The sequence below is a fragment of the Pochonia chlamydosporia genome, chromosome 5, assembly GCF_001653235.2.
Source record: "Pochonia chlamydosporia 170 chromosome 5, whole genome shotgun sequence".
NCBI classification, from domain to species: domain Eukaryota; kingdom Fungi; phylum Ascomycota; class Sordariomycetes; order Hypocreales; family Clavicipitaceae; genus Pochonia; species Pochonia chlamydosporia.
The window spans coordinates 4,311,157-4,333,866 of record NC_035794.1 but is presented as its reverse complement, the minus strand read 5'-3'; the positions used below and the strand labels follow the sequence as shown (position 1 = coordinate 4,333,866).

At 49.0% G+C, this 22,710-nt stretch overlaps 7 protein-coding genes across 7 annotated transcripts; 3 read left to right on the top strand and 4 right to left on the bottom strand.

Annotated features, from left to right (window-relative positions):
• Positions 1-880: 880 nt before the first annotated feature.
• VFPPC_14837 (hypothetical protein) lies at positions 881-2,053 on the bottom strand (the record flags this gene model as incomplete). Its single annotated transcript, XM_018292605.1, has 1 exon — positions 881-2,053. The coding sequence occupies one exon, from the start codon at positions 2,051-2,053 to the stop codon at positions 881-883; it is 1,173 nt and encodes a 390-aa protein (XP_018142848.1).
• A 2,418-nt stretch (positions 2,054-4,471) lies between these two features.
• VFPPC_17900 (hypothetical protein) lies at positions 4,472-6,215 on the top strand (the record flags this gene model as incomplete). Its single annotated transcript, XM_022429573.1, has 5 exons — positions 4,472-4,534; positions 4,828-5,069; positions 5,150-5,714; positions 5,769-5,945; positions 6,000-6,215. 5 exons carry the CDS (start codon positions 4,472-4,474, stop codon positions 6,213-6,215), a joined length of 1,263 nt encoding a protein of 420 aa, XP_022285373.1.
• Positions 6,216-9,283: 3,068 nt separating this feature from the next.
• VFPPC_10855 (sugar porter (SP) family MFS transporter) lies at positions 9,284-11,152 on the bottom strand (the record flags this gene model as incomplete). The annotated part of the gene is made up of 5 exons (XM_018289159.1): positions 9,284-9,507; positions 9,583-10,045; positions 10,103-10,715; positions 10,773-10,988; positions 11,061-11,152. The coding sequence occupies 5 exons, from the start codon at positions 11,150-11,152 to the stop codon at positions 9,284-9,286; spliced, it is 1,608 nt and encodes a 535-aa protein (XP_018142847.1).
• Positions 11,153-12,920: 1,768 nt separating this feature from the next.
• Positions 12,921-15,924, top strand: VFPPC_17901 (arca-like protein; the record flags this gene model as incomplete). The annotated part of the gene is made up of 6 exons (XM_022429574.1): positions 12,921-13,282; positions 13,339-13,472; positions 14,338-14,487; positions 14,548-14,963; positions 15,030-15,824; positions 15,886-15,924. 6 exons carry the CDS (start codon positions 12,921-12,923, stop codon positions 15,922-15,924), a joined length of 1,896 nt encoding a protein of 631 aa, XP_022285372.1.
• Positions 15,925-16,132: 208 nt separating this feature from the next.
• Positions 16,133-17,246, bottom strand: VFPPC_16356 (phytanoyl- dioxygenase protein; the record flags this gene model as incomplete). Its single annotated transcript, XM_018294109.1, has 3 exons — positions 16,133-16,145; positions 16,214-16,332; positions 16,401-17,246. 3 exons carry the CDS (start codon positions 17,244-17,246, stop codon positions 16,133-16,135), a joined length of 978 nt encoding a protein of 325 aa, XP_018142845.1.
• A 1,850-nt stretch (positions 17,247-19,096) lies between these two features.
• Positions 19,097-20,601, top strand: VFPPC_10852 (glycosylhydrolase family 76-2 protein; the record flags this gene model as incomplete). The annotated part of the gene is made up of 3 exons (XM_018289157.1): positions 19,097-19,148; positions 19,249-19,973; positions 20,038-20,601. 3 exons carry the CDS (start codon positions 19,097-19,099, stop codon positions 20,599-20,601), a joined length of 1,341 nt encoding a protein of 446 aa, XP_018142844.1.
• A 126-nt stretch (positions 20,602-20,727) lies between these two features.
• On the bottom strand, positions 20,728-22,362 carry VFPPC_16355 (fungal transcriptional regulatory protein; the record flags this gene model as incomplete). Its single annotated transcript, XM_018294108.1, has 3 exons — positions 20,728-20,999; positions 21,056-22,029; positions 22,085-22,362. 3 exons carry the CDS (start codon positions 22,360-22,362, stop codon positions 20,728-20,730), a joined length of 1,524 nt encoding a protein of 507 aa, XP_018142843.1.
• Between the last annotated feature and the right edge of the window lie 348 nt (positions 22,363-22,710).

Below are 22,710 nucleotides of genomic sequence, written 5' to 3'. Positions count from 1 at the left end.
ACTGTACAAGTGCCAAGATGGTCTAATTGAGGCAATATTTTTGAAGAAGTTGGGTTAAGCCAAGACAGAAAATGACCCAAAGCTGTTGAAGAGATGAGGAGACGCAATGATTCGTAAAAAAACCCTTCTCAATCCCACATATACATACAACTTAGTATGCCAACAAGGCTGAGACAATTCCACGTGGTGCCACGCGAGGACTGGAGTATATCGGCGATGAACCAACGTTACAGAGCATCACAATCCAATACAAAATACCATCGGGATCGGGGTTAGCAAGCAAGCCGTAATACGTAAATTCACAAGCTACAGCTGATTCCGGCGTGAGACGAGGCATGAGAATGAAATCTTCGAGTATGCCCCGAAGATTGCCGAGTTTTCGCGATTCGCGTTTGGAGACAGCTGTCTCGCAAAGTGATCAATAATTCTCGTTCCGTGGCCGAATTACTCCTCCTGTTTGCCCACAGCTGACAAAATAAGCCTGGTTGCATGCAGCGGGTCAGCAATGCATAGCCGAAGCAGGTAAGCCAAAATCAGGGCCAAACAATATGCAGCTATGACAGTCAAGATACAGTCAAGATCCTCTCCAAGGAATGGATATCGTTTCAATTTCTCTTCCGACAGACATTATTAAAACAGATACCTTTTCGCAATGCATATCAATCGATACTGGACTGGACGTTACATAATTTAGAGTAATATACCGAGCAGAAATCTATGCCAATATTCTGGAAGTTGTAAATTTCTTCGTCATGTCTGACTGTGGTCGTTGCTGTTGACTGCATGTGCCTCGTGTCCTGTTGACTGAAGCTTATACCTGCAACAACTACAAGCTACTTAATGTATTGACAGGTCAGCGCAAGCTGCTGCTGTGATTGCCTTATTCCGGCAAGACGACTTGTCCTTCATAACCCCAGCCATGAAATGACTCCTTAGCTCCAAGAAACCCACCCTCAACGGATACTAGAAAGCCTGAGCTACCTGTTCCCGTTCCATCGGGTCCTGGGGGACCTGTCGGCTTACAATACCAGGCTCGTTGGTGGACAGTATTGAACACCCATCTCTGCGCTTCCGTCGCACCAACAGAATTGAATTCGAGCCGATACCCGACATTTCTGTGGCGGAAAATGGCTGGAAGGCCTTCACCTGCAAAGACTCTGGTCACAGCCAGTGAGTCGCCATCTCCTGCTTGCGAAGCAAATTCATCGACGCCAATGACAGTCCGCGGTGCGCATATCAACTCGGAGTTCCAATACAGCCTCGCAGATGCAGTTATTGGATAACTTTTCTCAGCCTTGCCAACCAGCATCATCATCTGGAGGGTGTATGGTCCGGCTTTGGCTCGCAAGAAGACGGAGTCTGTGACGCCTCTCGTCCAACCCAAAGCTTCCCACGACCGATCAACGCCTCCAAAGGCCCTTTCGCCCGCTCCCATTACCAACCGTCTGTCGGTAGTTTGACCCTCGGGCGTCTTCGAGGTTAAAGTAATGTCAACCTTAGCATCAGCCATGGCTATGGGTCTCATCCAGTAAATACGCGGTCCTGCTTCAGCTTCTGCGGCCGTCTTGGGCAGAGAGGCAAATCCCAAGGACTTCAGCAAAAGGGAACCCATTATTTTACCCGGAACGTTGAAAACGACTTGTGCGGTAGAAAGATCGGCAGATACCTCAAAGGTTGCGTTGCTGTTGTCACTGTCCGTCTGCCACACGCCGACGACAGTTCCTTTATCCAGACCAGGCCCGTCCGATGTGATGATGGAATTTGGAAAAATCACTGGGCTGCTCCAGATAGCGCCATCAGCCCAAGTGGCATTGACCGCGATGCGAAATCCTGCGGGTGCTGCTAAAGCATCGCGAAAAAAGGAAATGGTTATCGAAGTACTGCCATCTTCTGCTGTAGCATCAAAGAGCCACACCTCGACGGCCGATTTCCCAATCTTCTCCGGAAACTTAGGGTATAAATTGGCACTATCGGGAAAGAAATCTCCCTCGGCCACTGGCTCTGGCGAGATGGATTCAGCGACCTTGAACGAGGAAATGGACTTGGTGACCATGATGCCTCCACAGCAACAATTGTACAGTTATAGCTGCAGGTACAAGGTCGAGTTATTTTAGAGCGGAGTTTTTTACTTCGTAAATAGAAAGTCATGTGTGAGTTTTATATCCCTTTAATTGATCTGGGGTCTCGTTGTGTTGCATGGGCAATCGGAATCGGAGATTTTCGGCGGCAGATCCATCAGCCAGCAGAAGCCTCAGCTGTTACCATGCCATCTAAAAAATAACTACGTGAGCGTCAATGCATCAGGGCATCAATGAAGAATATCTCGCAAACTTTTAAAAGGCATATCAATTGCTTAATCCGGAAAAATTAAAGACTAGTACCTAGGCTACTATCGCATGTTATCCTATTTGATGTACGCCATGTTCCAGGCCCCAAAGCCCAGCGTCAGGTTATATGTACTATTCGTCACTTTGAGTTGGTAGGTGCTAGCGCTCACCCATTTTTAGCTTGAGGCTATTAAGCGTTTCCATGAGCAATAATAATTGACTGTCTGCGTGCCTCTTTTTAGTGTCTGCATGGAGAAGTGTACTGCAATCGGTGAGGATTGTGGCAGCCTGATTACCCTGCGTAGGCCCAAACCCACGCGCATTTAAGCAAACGATAGACGGACTTGCCACTATTGTCACATATACGATGGTGGAGGGTGGCGAGGCGCTGACTGCATGGGGAGATACAGCTCGTCGTAATTGTTTGTTTCTCTAGTCATTTGGGGACAACCTACCTACCTGGGTTGATAGCATCACGGTCTTATGTTACCCCTTTCGCCCGTGCCTGTACAACCCCCAAATCATCCATATTTAAGATGTCGACTTCCTTTTCTACTAAAACCCTCCACGCTATTTCTCTTAGGTTCGGTGGTTGCGACGGCGTATTCCAATACCAGGCCAAAAGACCACGAGATTTTGCTTGCTCCAGTTGAGTCGATGTGATATTTTCATTTCTGGTGTGTTTGGTAACGCAGCCGACATATTCTGGTACTTTTACAAAATTGCGTTTCGGAATTCCGTGGACTCAAAATACGAGTTCGAGCGATTGTATTTATATGTGATGGGATCTGTATGGAAATTAGCCTGAACTGAAACCAAATTCTCAAGCTTTGCGTCCCAGAAGATATCCCGGTGTGTTGCGTTAAGAGCGATAACGGATTAAAATGGAGAGTTTCCCGAAGCTACGATCGTAATAGGCCGTGAGATTCTTGTCGTACCATTCCAATACGTGAGGTAGTCATGATCTCGTAGTGGTTGCAGCTGCCTGTGCAGCTCGGCGAATGTCTCTGGTCCTGAGGTCTTGAGATCAACCAGCAGAACAACTGCCTGGTCTGGGGCCAGATCAAAAATACCGCGCACATATTTGCCGGTGCGTTGGGAATTGCGAGCCCAAACAATACGTTGGAGTGGCTGTGGATACATTGTGCGCAGGTTTAAGGTGGATTGCAAGTTTCTCGCATCATGCCCGACCAGGAGATCGGGACCACGAAGATGGACGTTAGCTTCCACACTAATACACCTTGAACCAAGCGCAAGTAATCGTTGCGTGAGTGGACGGGCGCGGGGTGCCTGGTTTGAATGAATTCTTGGCGGTCATCATCCCAGATGTCACGGCTATTTCGGGTTATATCCTTTCCGAACAGTATGTCGAAGGGGTCGTTCGGTACTAGAAGCAAGCCATCTTTCAGGCGCTGAATAAGAATACACTGAACAATACAACTTTCTCACGCGTAGTGTTAGTTATCATTCATATTGCAGAATAAGCGCGGTCTGTGCACTCGCGCACCTTACAAAGGGCCCCATTCTCGTTTCGTTCCTTAGTTAGTAATAACCTCTATGTATTGTCTTACTTGTGTCTTTAAAATTGCCTCTATTATACACATGCAGTAATATGTATAGCTTTATCTTAGAATAAAATACTTACACAGCCCCCTTAGCCCCGCTACTTAAATTTGGGTAGCTTAAGCCATTTTGTTGGCCCAAAGCAGCTACCTAGCTTTATCCTCTATTATACCGTGCTTGTTACACCCTTACCAGAGAAAACTATTGCCAAGTAGGACCAAGACCACGCTTGCTCTATCTAGCTAAGCTGCGGTAGTAACCTTGTCTCTTCTATCCGCTGTAAATACTAAATATTGCTTCTACAATCTCCTTTAGTTCTCTTACTCTCTTCAAATGCGTCTAATATTGCATCTCATAGTACCTAACTAGCCCGAATCGAAATAATCCACATTAGCAAAGGCAATGCAGACTAATACTAACGTTAAATGTCCCCTCTTCGCCCAAAGGACGCGACGCAGCCCAGCCCTTTTCTACTCCCCCATTCCTATTCCAGGTATGGAGATGCACGGGAAAGCTGTTGGTAAACTGGAACGTATCGACTTAAAGTGCGGGAAGTGCGAAGACGGCTTATGTGGCTCGACATGGACGGATTATGTCTGATCCGCGCATTCAGCCCACCTCCTACCCTCCCACTTACATTTGCGGTTCGCGCCGTGTTTCGAAGAACACTAACATTTTGATCAGCGAATTAGCTTTAATGTTTATGTTAGATAGACTTGGTATATAGAAGACCTAACGTACTGGCGATGTGTCCTTACATGGGCGACTCTTGTCTTTGCCCTTAACTCGCTTATGACAAGTCCCAAAGCTATACCTCGATGGAATGCACTGTTATTATTTCAGATAATTAGTATGTGCAGCACAGCAGAACAACCGCGGCATAGTGCATAGTCATTAAATACCTCAGCTTGAGTAGGGGGGTCTTCACGAGGGGTAGGAGGACGCGGTATGTGATTGGGACCTGGCGAAGGTGGAGTACGGGGAAGCGTCTGAGGGCGCGGCTGAGGCAGAGGGCCTGGTACACTCGATACGGGAGGGCGTGGGAGTGACGGAAACGGACCAGGCGGAGGAGAAACGAGTGGTGGTAGAAGGTTATTCGGCGGAGGCAAACGCCCGTGGCCGTACGGGCCGCCAGTACCGCCCAAACGGCCATATTTGCCCCAACGTTTATTACGGCCGGTACGGCGGACAATCGGACGTGGCGTCGGTATGTTGCGACCTGGCTGAGGCGGAGTAAGCGCACGCGGCTGAGGCCGTAGCGGCGGAGGCAGCGACACAGGAGGGCGTGGGCGCCGTGGAGGCACCAACACGGGAGGACGTGGGCGCTGCGGAGGCGGCGTCACGAGAGGACGTGGGCGCCCCGGAGCAGCGTCACGGGAGGACGTGGGCGCCCGGAGGCAGCGTCACGGGAGGCGTGGGCGCCGAGCAGCGTCACGGGAGGGCGTGGGCGCGGAAAAGGCACCGACACGGGAGGACGCGGGCGTCGCGGAGGCACTGACACGGGAGCCCGTGGGCGCAACGGAGCATCGTCACGGGAGGACGTGGGCGCCGCGGAGGCAGCGTCACGGGAGGGCGTGGCGCGGAAAAGGCACCGACACAGGAGGACGTGGCGTCGTGGAGGCACTGACACGGGAGCCCGTGGCGCTGTGGAGGCGGCGTCACGGAAGAGCGTGGGCCGCGGAGGCACTGACACGGGAGCCCGTGGGCGCAGTAGAGGCAGCGACACGAGAGGGCGTAAGCGCAGCCGACGCAGCGAGACGGAGGGACGTAGGCGTAGCCGACGCAGCGAAGTTAGAGAGCGCCCGCGCGACCGACCCAGAGGACGTAGGGGAGACGGAGTGCTACGAATTCTCTTCCGATTAACTCCCCTCGTATAAGATTCAATCGGTCCAGGTGTTCCTGTGGGCCGCGGAGGCACTGACACGGGAGCCCGTGGGCGCAGTAGAGGCAGCGACACGAGAGGGCGTAAGCGCAGCCGACGCAGCGAGACGGAGGGACGTAGGCGTAGCCGACGCAGCGAAGTTAGAGAGCGCCCGCGCGACCGACCCAGAGGACGTAGGGGAGACGGAGTGCTACGAATTCTCTTCCGATTAACTCCCCTCGTATAAGATTCAATCGGTCCAGGTGTTCCTGTGGGCCGCGGAGGCACTGACACGGGAGGATGTGGGAGCAACGGACGCAGCGACACGGGAGGACGTGGGCGCAGCGGAGGCAGTAACACGGGAGGACGTGGGCGCAGCGGACGCAGCGACACGGGAGGACGTGGGCGCAGGAGTTCGCGCGGCCGACCCTCAGGACGCGGAGGACTCGGTCGTATCCCTGTAGGCCACGGTGCTGGTCCTACCCAGGGGGGCAGAAATGTAAAACGGTTGCCAGTCGAGCGAGGCGTAGGGGTCGGTCGAGGTGTCCGTGTGTTGGACCGCGGTTGTTCTGGTACCCAGGGGGGCAGAAATGTAAAACGTTTGCCAGTCGGACGAGGCGTAGGGGTCAGTCGAGGTGTCCGTGTGTTGGACCGCGGTACCCAGGGGGGCATAAATGAAAAGCCAGTCACCGTCCTTTGCGGCATCGCAGGCGCGACCCCCGGAGTCTTATTCCACCGAGTTGCCATCACCATCGCCGGCGAAACCATGAGAACCGCCATGGCAACGGCAGAAATAAGAGGGAGTTTCATCCTGAGGGCTAAGATACCAGAGTCGGGAAGGACAAAAGACGATAGCTCAAGTTACCAGAGTCAAAAGTGCGGATCAGGATGAGGCTGAGGGTGAGGGTCACAGGAAGTGCAGTGCTAGAGGGAAGAGGGCGTGATGACTTGTTTATATTTGATACTACTTGAGTAGATTCTGAGGCCTGCGGTCTAGTTTAGATTTCCCTCAACGTAGATGTTGTCTGGTTGCTTACAGTATTCTGTGCGCCCCTATTTGAGACATGTCCCTCCATGTCTATGTCTATGCACACCGCGCGTGCGTGCGTGTGTAGTTGCCATAACATTTAGATCATCCTATTGTTCGTGGTTATTATATTTGACCCTACATACTCCGCCCGTACCCGGAATCAATTGGCGTGGCCAGAGAGTACATGTATTCAATTCCAAGGTGAAGCTGATCAAGACGAGGCACAAGTTGAGTAAGGCATTAAATTGAATGCACATCAGACACAGTTTTCCCAGAGCTTATTTCAATGTTGTCTGAGAACCGTAGAACGATTGCCTGGACCAGTACCTGAACCGGACAACAATGAATCAACATTGACCTTTGTATGCGGGATATCTTCTCAAGGCAACCGTGCGCATCACATGTGAGTGACTTGGTCCTTCAAAGGTTTCAGGTTCTTCGCGGCATTGCCTTGGACGTCGACGGGATTTGGAGATCTTGTGCGATTCCGTGTCCATGCGTGAGAATTGACTTGTAAATCGTGTCAAGTCCCTTTGCACTGCAGGTAGTGAAGGCGTATTGGCGATTCATGTCAAACGGTAGATGTCGTTTATTATGTGCTCGAATTCACCAGCCCTGTGCTCAGTCATCTTTTAAATCACGCAGTCACCAGACGTTTGAACGATGCATTGCTCGAAGGGGGCACTATTTTTGGCTCGTTGCCTCCGTTGATCAACTCACCATTGAAAACCTTATTTGCGGCTAACCTTAAAAACGTATTTGAGATTCCTCGGTGGTAAATAGAGGACCAAACTATGTTGAGTAACGTTATTACTTCTACTGGAATTGTCTTACTCGTTGCCTCCCATTGGCTTGCTAAAGACTGAAGGCTTCTTTGGCGGGAACTCGCCGTGTCAGACAGAGCTTAAGTGGTTTGATCCATTTGGTTCCTGTTATCGTAAATCGGAGCTGAGGCTGAGACTCCGTAATACTAAATCCCCAGCTAGGGCACTCATACGTTTTCCCCAATAAAATATCAATAGCCACGTTCACTACCTTCATATCATTGCTTCGACATAGTTGCAGGCGCGTTTGTATAATATCTCTGCATACTGGTCGTATTTAGCGTCACCATTGGCAGGCATGGCCCAAATAGCGTTTTGTAAGCTTATTGGTGGACTCCGAAAAGGTCCGGCATATAATGAGTGATAGAATCGCCCTGAATGAATCATTGGTATGGCGTGATACTGATTTGCGAAGAATTTCTCGTTTCTGTACCGGGTTAGATCGACTTTGATCCCGGACTAGGTGCCACAAGAATGAGACATACAGCTCGTTCCTGACTTCCTGTGGTGGGAGTGTTTCATTGAAACCAAGGCCAATGTGTTGACTATTGGATGGTGGTTTGTCGTCTTGCAGGCTCAAGGCCGCTGCATCATCCTGAACGCCTCAAGGATTAACGCTCATACTAGGCTTGTGGTTTTCAACATGACCACTGTGTACTGCGAGATTCGCCTGCTGCCGCGGCCTGCTGGCACTCAGGTTGCATTCGGTAGTTGCTCTATTTGTGGCTTGCAGACGGCGTTTGACTTGAGCTTTTCATCTATGTAAGATACACTCTCTTGTCGAATGTGAGGCAGCACAGGGCACTTACCGAGTCGCTCTTCCAGACGGTGTGTGCTCTCCCTCTTGACAGCTGGCTTACGCCTAGATTCAGGGTAAACACAGTCTGTGTCGCTATTACGACATCGGGAGCACAGCGGTCCTGTCGCATCTCAGTTTCCGAGAGCGACAAGCAACGCATGCTAAGGTTTCGGTTCCGCTCTTTGTCGCGTTTCCTTGATCGACGTCTCCGTGATGCATGGTGCCGCAGACACGCTCAGTACCCTCCATGTTATTACTGTCCTGTTGACACTGATAAATATCCAAGGCAAAGTTTGCTTCTTTTTGCTCCATAGGAACATGAAGTTAGTGACGGTTCCTAGAGTCTTGGGACCGTAGGCTAATTTAGCTAACCAAAAGCCTCCGGACTTCGGACAACACGACAACCAAGAGGGCATACAAGCTGCACCTTCAGCCTTGTCAACCAATTTGAGTTCCCACGGGACGCTCCGTTTTACTATTGGGAGAAAGCAATTTTTGTCTGTTTGTATTTGTTCATTTGGTCTGAACTGTAAAATAGCAAAATTTCAGGCTTGGGCCGATTTCGTGCAGTTAGCCGTCTGTCCTAGTCCCACCAAAAATTGGCGTTAACAACATGAATTAACATCTCAGCGTCGGTCCGTTTAACGTACGGCTGAAAAGCACCAACATTGACATTTAGTTCATTGAACATGTGCCATCCGCCGGAGAGCAAGCTACCAGAGCTTACTAGTTTAAATTTTCTAGCTATGTCTGCAGAAATGAATGCCGCTGACGATGGGACAAAAACAACCACGCATCATGCATATACATGGTAATAAAAGCAGTCAACCCAGGTTAATAAAGCCCTACAGTATGCAGGTCAAGGTTTTAGTCATCTGCCTAGCTGGCGCCTTCACGCTTCTCCACAGTACCGACCTGGGTATGCTTCTCACCATTAAGTCCACCTTTCTCCATTCGCCGGCCAGAGGCAAATTCTGCACGAGTCTTCCAAGCACGGGTATTAAAAGAGAATATCTCCTCAATCTCCTCCAGGGGCTTGCCAGCAGTTTCCGGAAAACAAACGAATGCGTGAATAGCCATGGCAGTGCAGAAAACCCCGAAAACTAGTTAAATTTTGTTAGGCACAGCGGTAGACCAAGTTTGTCCGACCCAAGATAGCAAACCCCAACTTGACTTACCGAGATATGTTTTCCAGGCAATGTTAGTGAACGCAGGCGGTGTAAAATATCCAAGTGCAAAGTTCATTGCCCAACAAGCAGCAGTTGAGAGGGATACTCCCTTTGCTCTAAGTCGCAGCGGAAATAGCTCTGGGGGATATGTCCAAGAGACTGGGCCCCAAGTTGGTGCAAAAGATGCAACTATAAGGTATGAAGCAGCGATGACAGCCTTTGATGCCGGTCCAGCAATTACCCAGGACTGAGCTGATACGTGGTTTAGCCCTCCTGGTGGTGCCGGATGGCCATATGTAGCAAGGATGCCAGCTGTTGCAAACCACCAGATCATTAAAGATATGGCTCCGCCTATTAATGCTGGCCGACGTCCAATTCTGTCAATTAATAGGAGAGCAGGAATTGTCATGAAGACATTAATGACGTAGTTGATTGACGACGCAACCAAACCACTGTTTCCAGAAAATCCGGCCTGAAGGATTTGTCAGTTCGACTTACTATAGGGAGCCTGTGGGAAGTCATTGAATACCATAGCAAAGACGTAGGTGACATAGTACATGATGACATTCATGCCCGTAAGTTGAGACCAGAATTGAGTGAATACTGCGATGTGAGTTCGCCAAATCATGTTTGGTTTGAAGAGCTCAAGCCAGGAGATATTGGCATTCTCTCTCTCAAACTGACAAAAATCTTTGATCTCTTGTATCTCAGCGACAACAAACGGATGTTGGCGGTTACATTTGGCGTGGACAAGGGCTATTGTGGCCTCGGCTTCTTCCCAACGATCTTTCTTCGCAAGCCAGCGAGGCGACTCGGGAAGAAGGAAGAGTGCAAAGAATAGAAATATGGCAGGGATCATTTGTAAGCCCCAGGGGACTCTGAATGCAGTTGGTGAGGGCGGATGAGATGTAGCGCCAATAAATGAGCAGCCATACGAAACGTAGTACATGATTAATATCCCCCAAGTTATAGCCCACTGTTGAGCACCAACAAGAAGACCTCGTTTTGTCGGTGGTGCAATTTCGGTAATATAGACAGGTACTTGCGCTGAACATATTCCAACAGAAATGCCGTTAATAAAACGGCCGAGAATGAGCATGCCAATGTTTTGGGAGGCGCAGACCAGAACTGAACCAATACACCTAGAAATGACTTAGTGCTTGTTCGAATCTCATCGAGTTTAAGGACGGATGCCGTACCAGATTACAGAACCAATCTGAATTGAACTTTTTCGACCACACCTATCTGACAAAATCGCAGATACTATGGCGCCCAAGAAGGACCCTCCAGCCATGGAGGCTGTGATGCCTCCTTGAACAGAAGACGACGGTCCAGCACATTCCTGTACATCTTTGGTTGGCTCATATGTTTCAGGCTTCTGGTTGAAGTAACAAAGGTATTGTTGTGTCGAGATGCTGTAAATGCGCCTTCCTTAGTCCGACTTTCAACATACCACAATAACTAACAAGCATCAGAGATGGACTTACATGGCCGACATGGACGAGATGTCGAAACCAAACAAACCACCGCCAACGATTGCTACCGCAGCAATTGCGTATATGTTGCCAATTGAGTACATTGTGTTATAACGATACCAATGCCGCAGGAGCCCGTAAAGATATAATCTTATCAATAAGGGTTAGTTATTCAGGATGAGACAACCTTGTGCTGCTGAGCATGTGCGAGATTAACTGCATTCTTTCCGGCTAGGCGGCTCATGAACGAAAACCATCACGGAGGTGAGTCCCTGGGAATGACTGCCCTAAAATAGTTTTTTGGTGAAACAATAACACTTGCCCGGATTTCGCGATTTATTCGGCTGCGTTTCTGAGGTACCCTTGGTTAGGCAATACTGTAGTGGACACTGATCTTTGGGCAGTTACTGTGAACTTTTTCGTCGTCTGGGCATCAAATTGGCGACAGTCGTAGTGAGTTTCCGTTTCTGGATAAAAGAAACAGGGGGGGTCAATATGTGTGATAGAAAATGCACAACCCCCAGAGAGACTGCAGTTGACAGGAGACCAAGCTGGCTAGGATATTTCGACAATCCGCAGCTAGTCGCGAGTTGATGGATTGGTAGTTACCGTGCGAGGAGTTTGCTGCATCTAATGCTTTGCAAACTATGTCTTGGTTCCGTGGCGCTTACACTGTTATAACTTTTAAGGGTTATTTGCCACCCCACGTCCCGCATTGCATCCTCACCGTACTTGAATCGAGGCACAATTTGTTTTTTCTCAACAAGAAAGAAAATGTTTAGAACCGTACATTTTAGCAGTACCATGTTGGCTGCGGCAGTTGTTGCATTATTTGAGTTGTGTGTGTTAGCATTAGATAACGGACTTGCCCTTACACCTCAGATGGGCTGGGTGAGTTTGCTCATTCCGTAAATGTAAGTAGGATATGACGATGGCTAACTCATGAAGAATACATGAAGTTCATTCGGTTGCGATCTCAACTCCAGCGTCATTATAGAAAGTGGTTCAATATGACTTCCGGGACGTCGGCTATGAGTACATTCTGGACGACTGCTGGTCAGACGGGCGGAGCTCGACGGGATACTTGCAACCCAACATGACCAAATTTCCGGACGGCATCAAGGGTCTTGCAGATGAGATTCATAAGCTCGGCATGAAAGTTGGTATTTATTCGAGCGCTGGTACACCAACCTGCGCGCGGTATGCTGGCTGGCTAGGGTTCGAGGAAAAGGACGCTGCAGTTTGGGCGGAATGGGGGTAAGTTTGAATGCGAACAGTGCGTCAATGGACGGCCGCTTCCGAGGGTCACTAAATTTCCGATGAAAAAGGTCGACTATGTCAAGTATGATAACTGCTTCAACGACAGCCAAGAGGGCTCCCAGAAGCTCTCGTTTGACCGATACTACGCGATGAGCAAGGCTTTAAATAAGACCAACAGACCAATACTATACAGCATGTGTAACTGGGGCGTCGATGGTCCATGGCTATTTGTCCCAAATATTGCCAATTCATGGCGTGTGACAAGAGATTTAGTAGATACTTTTAACCGAGACGGCCCGCAGTGTCCCTGCGTGGAGAAGGAAGGTATCGAAGAAAATGACCGCTAGGTCATTTGGTCTAGCAAAAGGGAACGCTCCGCTAATGCAGAGAGATAGTATGGGTTACATCCCGTTGACAGAAGGTTTGGATTGCAAAGTCCCTGGTTTTTTTCGTTCTATGGATGAATGTTGTCAACAAGGTAGTCTACTACCCATCAAAGGCGTTCCCCGGTGCATGGAACGACATGGACCTTTTACGTACGCGAGCCGTGTTTAGCAGATGATCGAGAACTGAGCTGACAAGACCGCCTTTCTAGAGGTCGGGAATGGAGCAATGTCGGATGAAGAGTACAAGGCTCATTTTTCGATATGGGCGGCCATGAAGTCACCTATGATCATGACAAATGTTTTGTCAAGGGTTAGCTCTGAGACACTTTCGATTCTTCAAAATACTGCCGTTTTAGCTGTTTCGCAAGATTCCATGGGTTCGTCAGTGACCCGACGTTGGCGGTACTATGTGAACAACACAGACCAATTTGGCCAGGGTGAAATTCAACACTTCACTGGTGGGTTGTCCGGTGGCGATGAGTTGGTTCTTTTCCTCAACGCTGGGTCAAGCAAGCGAGAAATGAATGCAACACTAGAGGAGATCTTCTGGGAAAATGGGGGTAGCGGCACCGCGCCACAGATAGAAGGGTTTGGGATATTTATGACCTATGGGCGAGTCGAATGTCCAACATCACGGCCTGCAGTATCTTGTCTGGCAACGCGACCAATCCGTTGAACATGACGGCCAAGGGAGGTTCACCGAGGAATGTTTACGCGCAAGTTCCTGCGACAAACGACACAGCCATGATGGGTGCCAAAATAGGCTCTGTATCCGGCAGTGAGGCAGTATGAGTCATGGTGCAGCTTTATGGTGTGGCCATGTTACGATTACGGCAGAGATCTGGCAGGATTCAAACTCGAGACGAACTCTAATACGTACATATTCATCACTGCCTAACTGGGGGTTGACAAATGGCATGTGCTTGTCGTTATGTGCTATTTCTAGCCCTTTGCAGCTGCCATTTAGGATATAGGTTAATGAACACAATTCTTTGTAATGTTTGTCTCAACTGCTGGATTGATTGCCACTGATTCCACAATCAATCCTAACTTGTGGTAAGGCCTCGTGAAAACTAAACCTTCTGTCTGTGAGGTATGAAGTGCGGACAGCTAAGAGCAGGGAGAGGTAGAACAACGAATGTAAGATCTACCACCGCCTCAGACTACCTAGGCATAGAGTACCGAGCCTGAAACAACAGTGATGTCCCATCCGGGATCATCATATGTCTGGTAGACTCTTCATCAATTGACGGCTTCCCGAATCTCCACAGTCCCCGGATCCCCCGCACAATTGATGCTTCCCTGGGTAAAGTCTTGTAACGGAGCTATCCCGTTAAAGTTAGTAGGGACGTCATTCAGCCGACGAGGCATTAAAAAAGGAAACTCGCCCCGCGATTTATGAATGAGTATCTTTGGAAACTCCATGCGACCATTCTATCGTTCCTGTCACATCTACGACTAATCATAGCAGAAAGTCCTGGCATGTTAAGCTGGTGAGATTCAGCCCTTACGCTCCCAAACCCCTCTCCGACTCTAATGGATAAATAGTAAAGACTGTCGGCAACGTCATTACAAATGTAGCCTAAATGCAAACAGTCGGAGCGACTTGTCCAAGAGGGAACTCAACAAGCTAACATCTCCAGGTGACGGGCAACGTCCAAGATGCAGCCGTTGCATAAAGGCTAATCGTAACTGCATTCGCGATTCGCCGAGACAATTCTACAATGCTTCCAGGGTAAGCAGTGGTACTAGCTTTTCACCAACACAAGAGTGGATGCCATTGCCACCAAGTGGTATGTCCAACTGGTCAAGATGTTGACACCAAGCCAACGCTCACTGCTCACCATCCCCAGGAAACGTCCAGTTTGTTGGCCTGTCCCCTAAACAGGTTTCCCAGTATCCCCTTGAACCGACTCAGGGCGCCTCGAGGAGCACACCGTGGTCGACACAAAAGCACAGTTCCGACGCAGATTCCGCCGCGCCGCCACCACCAACGCTAGGGCATAGGAACTCTTCGAGTAATTCCGGTGGTTACCCATTAGCTTGCGAGACGATACGTTTCCTGCCCGCACAGAGCGAGGCAGAGAGCAATTTAAGCACAGGCAGCCCGGTGCCCGAGAAATCGCCCTCGGAGACATCGTATGCGATCGACTCCCGCCCGCAATCCCACTCCGTTGGTCGTCTTTATCTTGATCCTCCTGACTGGCCCCTCGAAAATGTTCAGGAAGCGACACTGCTTCAACATTACATTAATGAGGTTTCTTTATTTGTACGTCATATCTTTAGCCCTTGGTACGCCCTGAATGGTGAATACAGACGTTGATATGCAACATAGTTTGACTTTTGTGACAAAGATCGCCACTTTGCTACCATCGTCCCCCAGCGTGTACGTACCTGTGGCACGCTTCTTAGTGCCGTTTTGGCCCTCGCAGCTCGCCATCTTAGTCGCATCGACGACTTCGACCCCGCCGTAGCAGACAGCCATTATGATAAATGTCTTCAAACCTTAATACCGGCGATCAACGATGACTTGTCTGTTCTGGATGAAACTCTGTTAATAATTGTAGTTATACTTCGCCTACTTGAAGAGTTAGATGTACCAATCGCAGGCGCCGACAGACAGGGTCATCTAGTGGGTGCGAGGACACTCATCCGACTACAAGAGAACCTAGGCATAAACTCCAGCCTTCGTCAAGCTGCATACTGGGCCTGTCTTCGGCAGGAGATATACATGTCGTTGCGGGACAGTCGGCAGATTAGACTGGACCTTGAACTTTTCCACAAGTTCCAAGCCGTCCAGCCAGGGGAGAGGTATTCTTTTGCTTGCGGAGCCACACTTCATTGCGCAGAGACGATTGCCTTTGCATATGGTATTAGCAGGCCGTCATCCATGGAGTTACATAAGAAGCTTCTTAATGAGAATAAGCGAATTGCGGCTGGAGATCATGGGCAGCCATTTTTCTACAAAGCTAGGGGTGGCGATTTTCCAGATATTCGCTACGAGACTGAGGAGCGCATTATCGCTGCCCAGTATTCCTCACTCGCCCGTATCTTGTTGGATATAAATGATCCGTCGCTTCCAAGAACTGGCCCAGCATGCTTTCGTGCGGAAGAAGGGGTTCGAGACAAGGTACGACAACACGTTTGGACTATGTGTGGTGTAGGATTGTCCAACACAACTAGCCCCGCAGCTATACTCATTGCATGTATGGCGATATCTCTTTCTGTAGATAGTTTTGTAGCCCGAGGGGATTTAGAACGTCTTGGGGATGTTCTTCAATGGACAGAGCGAACCAGAGGATGGCCTACAGCCTCAATTCAGAGTCTCCTGCTCCAGAACCTGGAAGTTTCCAGATATAGGAGAGAAGTTGATGTACATAATAATGTTAGGTAAAGAATCCCCAAAGTCCAACTTCAATGCGACGGAGCCCTGCCTCTTTATACACCATCCCTGTGCATGTGAAACGTCAGCTGGCGAGAGTCCCCGCGGTTCTAATATTTTAGATTCGGATCACTTACCCGACTTCAAAGAAGTTGCACCATCTTTCGTCAAACGGCCTAGAGCTGTCACAAAATCGGAGGTCCGTTGCTAGTCTAATGACGTTATTGGAGCTGTGATTAATTGTGGATGCGTGGATCTGACAGATCGAGATGATATGTTTTAGAAACGCGCTTTTTGGCAGAAGAATATAAAGCTTGAACATACCATGTATGGTAAATGCAACACCACGTCGCCTGCTTCGTAGTCTGCCGCCATCCACCTCCTACCATACTGTCTCCCAAACTCAGCGGGGTTGTTAGACAATAGTCCATTAGCAAGCATGTTGGAATTAAATGCACTCTTTGTTTGTGCTTCCGAGAAGTTTTCATTTTGGGATTTGTCGGCGAATTCTTGCTCAAGCCTTTCGCCTAGCTCTTGACTCCCTTCCAGGTATATTAAGCCGCCTCCATCAATGCTGATATCACCAAGCGGACACCATGCAGTCAGATTCGACAAATCTCCCCATCTGAGAAATATTTGATCGTAATGAACCCCGATAGCTTTGGTTCCGGGTATATTATTCCGCAACAGACTGCGGCGAAACAGCATGGACCTTTCTCCCCAGCCAGTTAGTTGCGCCACAAATTTAGCCAGGGTTGGATGGCGGCAGAATGTTTCGGAGTACCAAAGCTCGCGGTGCGCCTGGATTGCGAGATCAACAAAGAGCTGAGCTTTATCCCCTCCTGGTCGACCATTCTCTCCAGTAGACCCAGCGCCAATGCCAGGGAAAGCCGCGGGATCCTGAGAATCGTCAAAGAGTCCATCCACGGGAAGGGACCCAGGTTTGAGGACACCACTGGGAGATAAGTACTCGAAATACTTCTCTCTTATTTGCAGAACATCCTCTCTTGGAAGCAATTTTTTGACAAAGAGGTAGCCGTGCTGGTGCAAACGATTGAGTAGAACTTCGAACGGCTCCTCGCATGACGAAGGGAGCAGCTGTGTTACATTCTCGGTACCCAAGGGGCCGTCATTAACGAAAAGCTGTGGTATATCGCTGTAACTGCCCATTTCCTTTTCTCTCCGTGCTTTGCTTTATTTGTGTTCTGTTCGTAGCCGGTGCCAAATAGATAAGAAGTATTGTACCACGGAAATGTGTGAGTGCTGCCGAATAGAACTGAGGGAGAATAGGCATACAATGCAGAAAAAAGGTATCAGATTTTGTGAAGCAACCAAGACGAAAACACTAGCAGTTGGTTACTTAATGGTGAGCAGCTTATATAGATCTTTTCTCTTTTTGTTTTCCAGCTTGAGAGAAAGTATATCTGCGAGAGAATCCCGTTTTTTCCCTTGCAGAAAGAAGAAAAGAAATGTCCTTTGGGGCCCCATCTCATCCATCAACAGGCTCTCTACCGACTCCATCTCCAGCGGTTGCTCCAAACCGGACCCAATTTCCTCTTTCGGCCCGGTTGCGAGACTGGTTGATGCATAAAGCCGAAATCACCTCCATGCCAGCACTCCTCCGAACAGCCACTGGGACCAATTGTCTTCCAGCACACAAGATATGAGCATTACAGTCTGAGCTAGGCATCATTGCGTCACCCTCCTCCCGCTTTGTTTGTTCTATTGCAATAGAGTGATTTTCCGGGTCAGGGAAGTCATGGCTACCAAACCATTTTTTGACTTGTGAGGGTCCACAACAGACAACACGAATTTAGCCAAAACTTTGCAAAGGCGCCAAACTAAATTGTTGGCGCATAGTGAAGTGGTAAAGACCATCAATCACAGTAGGTAGTCCTATTATTCGCAGAAGTTCAATCCGTTCATATAAGATGCCTAATGGTTACGGGGAGTACTAAACCGAGGTTTTGGCAACACCAAGCCAAAATTTGGATTTTCTGTGCCTTGGATTAAAGATTGTAAGCCAGCTAACGACTCGTCTCCCATGCTAGCATTACTTGTCTCCACGAGTAACCTTTACCGGCCATCATCTAGGTGGGCAGGTGTTTGATCAACTCGTTGTACAAGGGCATTTGATGCTATATAGTGTGGCCTAAATTCCGGCCGCACAAAGGTAAAGTTGTTGTGAAGAGGGAGTAGTGCGTGAGCGAAATTGCAAGCCAGGAAGATGTTAAGCGCGTCTGGTCATCTTGGACAGCGAATGTTTCGCCCTAACTGCGACTACACACGAACCGAAACTCAATCCAGCATCGTTCCACCGACAATCGGGGCTGGGTGACCATCACTTGATCCATACAGAACAACAAAGCCACGATCGGGTTTCGGCACTATCTCATACACGAGCTCACTAATTAGCTGCCCTTTCATTCACCTTTGGAGGCCACGAAACGGCATGTGGCCACTTCGCTAATAACTGACAGCATGGCCACTCTGGCAAGCCACCCTTCCTCATGAGCCATATTATTAGACACATCGTGTTGTAGCAGCTGGAGACAAAGAATGCGAGACAGCCGTCTTTGCCGTGATCCAGTCCGAAACCGGATAAGTCGGCCCATCCACTTCGTGTTTGACTGCCTGCTCATGTCGACAATTGCCAGTTACGCAACCCATCTACTACTGATGTTGGATATGAGAGATAAATAACCAGTTTAAGGTAGATGTTGTTTTGTAATGTTCTCTTAGGGCAGTGCTTTGATGCAATCCGCATTTCTTGTTCTGTATATTATTTGCAATTTTCTTTGACCTTTGACTGTACTCGCACATTGTTACCAACCACAGACACCCTTTGAGCTTGTAGTACGTGCATATGCCTTAACATCTGGGGGAAAAGCACAATGTTCTACAAATGAGGCGGTAAAACAAGTCACAACAATGACAATTCGCTTTCAGTAAAAGCACCACAGCCATAACTCAATATGGAGTGCCAACTGTCTTCATCCATTCTTCTCATCATATTAACTATGGCGCCTGGTTTCTCGGTTGCCGTCTCGCCATTCTCTCTCAATTCCAATGGTAAGGTTGGACCATGTTTCCAGTTGCCTCAGCCGCAAAACACCTTTGAAAGAATGCCCTGACATCCAGTAACAACTCCTCTAACCATCATTTCCCATAGATGAAATTAAACAGAGTGCCAGCACGCTGGCTTGGGACTTGATGCAGTACTATAAAGGAAACCTTTCCGGCCAGACACCAGGAATCCTTCCTGGGCCGCCTCCTGCTGGTCCTTACTACTGGTGGGAAGCCGGGGCAATGTGGGGGACACTTATTGACTACTGGGCTTGGACGGGGGATCCAAGTTATAATGATGATATTATGCAAGCCATGCAATGGCAGGTTGGACCGAATGACGCATATATGCCGCCTAATGTTACTGCGTCTTTAGGAAACGACGATCAGGGCTTTTGGGGAATGTCTGCTATGAGCGCTGCCGAGATGATTTTCCCCAACCCGCCCTCAGACAAACCCCAGTGGCTTGCTCTTGCACAAGCTGTTTTTAACACTCAGGCAAGCCCGGACAGGCATGATAAAACGTGTGGAGGTGGTCTGCGGTGGCAAATCCCATTCGCGAATAATGGTTATAACTACAAGGCAAGCATCGCCAACGGCTGCTTCTTAAACCTGGGAGCGCGACTGTATCGGTATACTGGCAATAGCACGTTCTCTGACTGGGTTAACAAAACATGGAATTGGATGGAAAGTGTTGGCTTTCTAAATAATGAGACCTACGCTATTTACGATGGAGCAAACGTCGACGATAATTGTACGGATATCAACAAGGCCGAATTTTCCTACAATAACGGCGTATTCGCTCTAGGAGCAGCGTATATGTATAATGCAGTAAGCAAACAAGGACAAGAAACCCCACTCTCCTCAAGGGCACTTTTGTTGATGATTTTGCCAGACCAAGGATCAGGTTTGGGAGGATAGAGTTACGAAGCTTGTAGATTACGGCCTCAAAACTTTCTTTCCAGATGGGATCGCTGTCGAAATAGCGTGCGAAAATGCAGGTACCTGTACCACCGATATGATTACCTACAAGGGCTTTCTGCATCGCTGGTATTCGTATATTACTCTGCTGGCGCCGTTTACTGCTCAGACGATAAACCCAGTGCTCAAAACATCCGCAACAGCCGCCATTAAACAATGTACTGGTGGCACTAATGGTAGACAATGTGGATTCAAATGGGCTAGCGGCAAGTATGATGGACAAACTGGCGCTGGTCAGGAAATGAGCGTGCTAGCAGCAGTGTCTTCTCAACTCGCCCATGTCGCAGCCAAGGCGCCGGCAACGGCAGAGTCTGGAGGAATATCCAAAGGAAATGCGAACGCGGGGTCTGGAGCCGACGACTTCCAACTAAATGTCCATCCAGTTACGGTAGGAGACAAAGTGGGCGCCAGCGTCGTCACCCTCTTAATATTAGGAGGTGCTGGTGCTGTATTTGGCTTCATGACTATAAGCAAGTAGATTGAGAAGGTGGTTTTGGAGGAAAATAACGATGCTTTAGTAATTGTTCCAATATTAGTGACACCCTCGTACTAGCTACTCGTCCGGGGTAGCGCGCATTATGCTATAAACAAAACTAGCGTAACATCATTGAATATTGTGCTGTATCTCCGCTGTCCTGAGCCAAAACGGATCCATGACTTCGGACATGATTGCTTGGTCAAAGATCTGCCAGGAATAATCAAGGTTCATGCCGGAATTCAACGGTTGCATTGGCATATGGTTCGTTGCAGAAGGGCTTGGCGTGTGCAGTCTCTGTATGTTCTGCTCTAAAATAGCCGCCAGCTTTGTACGCAGGTTTGGGATCGGCTCATTGGTGTCCTGAAGCATGTCCAAATGAACCCGAATGTTTCGCAAATCTGGTAGATCGTTAGACATGAAGGTTCTCATTGTACAGCACGGTGAAACAACTCACCATCTGACTCGCCAACACCTGCCTCAATGCCATGGATGACAATTAAAGCAGCCCAAGATATAATCACCAAGTCCCAGTTTGACCATATAGACTTGTCATTGTAGTGTAGCTTCAGAGTAGCCCGGGCCGAAACTAGTAATTCATGTTGTTCATTCAGTGAGATGCTACTCGAACGCAGGTTGCAGCCCTTGGCAGGGTGATAGATTGACAAAACGACTAATCGATGAAGGACATACTGTCGAAAGACAGTTTTTCTCTGTGAATCCAAGTCATCACCAGTCTTCGTAAATTCAACCAACCAATCATCCAGATTTCTGGCCCAGTCGCGGATGACGGCAGCATCAACAGGGCTGAATGGGTCAGGCGAAGACGTAGCGTCGGTAACATCGCCGGAAAAACAAGACCATATCGTTGGCAAGCCGCGCCCGGAGAAATGCGACAAGCCAGTGTGCATCATGCGGGAGAGGCGGTACAGCTGATCTCTGTGTGAAACCTGCAACACAGCGAGAGGCGGCTCTATTGGGATGACTGGTGAAGACAGATGGAGTGACGCATGCTCCAAGTCGACTATCTGCACGCCGTTGAATAATCTCCGCCAGTCACAGTATCTCTCATCAACCTGGGGAGGGCAGTGCTCCAGTACTAGCCTGTATGCGATGGATATCCATATCCCCGTTTCGCGAATGTTGCCTTCATTCAAAAGTCCAGCAAGAACGAGCCCAAGCACCACCTGGAATGCATACTCTTCGGCCCCCTCCAGGCTTGTGAGAGGCAGGCCAATCTCACTACAAGGTATGCTAAGTTGCGAGATAGCACAGCATAAGATTGTGAAGTATCCAGGTGCAATAGCTGCGTGCTCTGGAGCACCACGGACACTTGAGCAGTAAAGCATAGCAGCAAGAAGAATCGGCCCGGGAGAAGAAAATTTTTGCTTGCTTGGCAAAAAGTGAAGTCCAGGCATCTTGTCGTGAAATCTGTCATTGTTAACCAAAATTACAACGTAGTCTGGTGGCTATGGGCTGTTCTTACGTTTTCCAGAGGTGCCTTATATTGCTTCTTCGCCAATGCGGACCATCTCGTGGTCCAGGAACACATCTTTCCAACACTGCAGACGCCTCCCAGAGCTTATCCAGGGGTTCATCGTCATACCACGGCTCTACAATTTCTCCAACCTTGGGCTCCTGGCTTACTTGCTTTGGAACACTGCTTAACCCCAAATGGTCCTCAATAGCTTTGACTCTTTGGAGCAAATCTCTCGTTACATCTGACGATTGTAATTCCCCGAGCGGGAGAGAAGCCGGAACCATCAACGCGGACGCATTGGCACGCGGCACGAAAATACAAGGCAGTCCAGCGCGTTGACATCTGCGACAAGTGTTACCTGTGTCCATCCTGCATTTCATCTTCTGTCTACGACAGTTAACTACGGACTGTTAGCGGGGCGTGGAACCAACACCAAGGCAAGAACTGAACATGACAGACTGCAGGCTTTGCGAGCTTTTGGCTCCGAAGATTCGTCCTCCATTTTTTGAAATGTGTCTAGGATCGACGTGAGTGACGGAAGCTCTCGGATATCGAAGTGCTTTCATCGAGTGCCTTGCTTGTATCCTGAAATGGTTTCAACGATGTGAAGAGCGTTTATGAGGGTTGGTGGG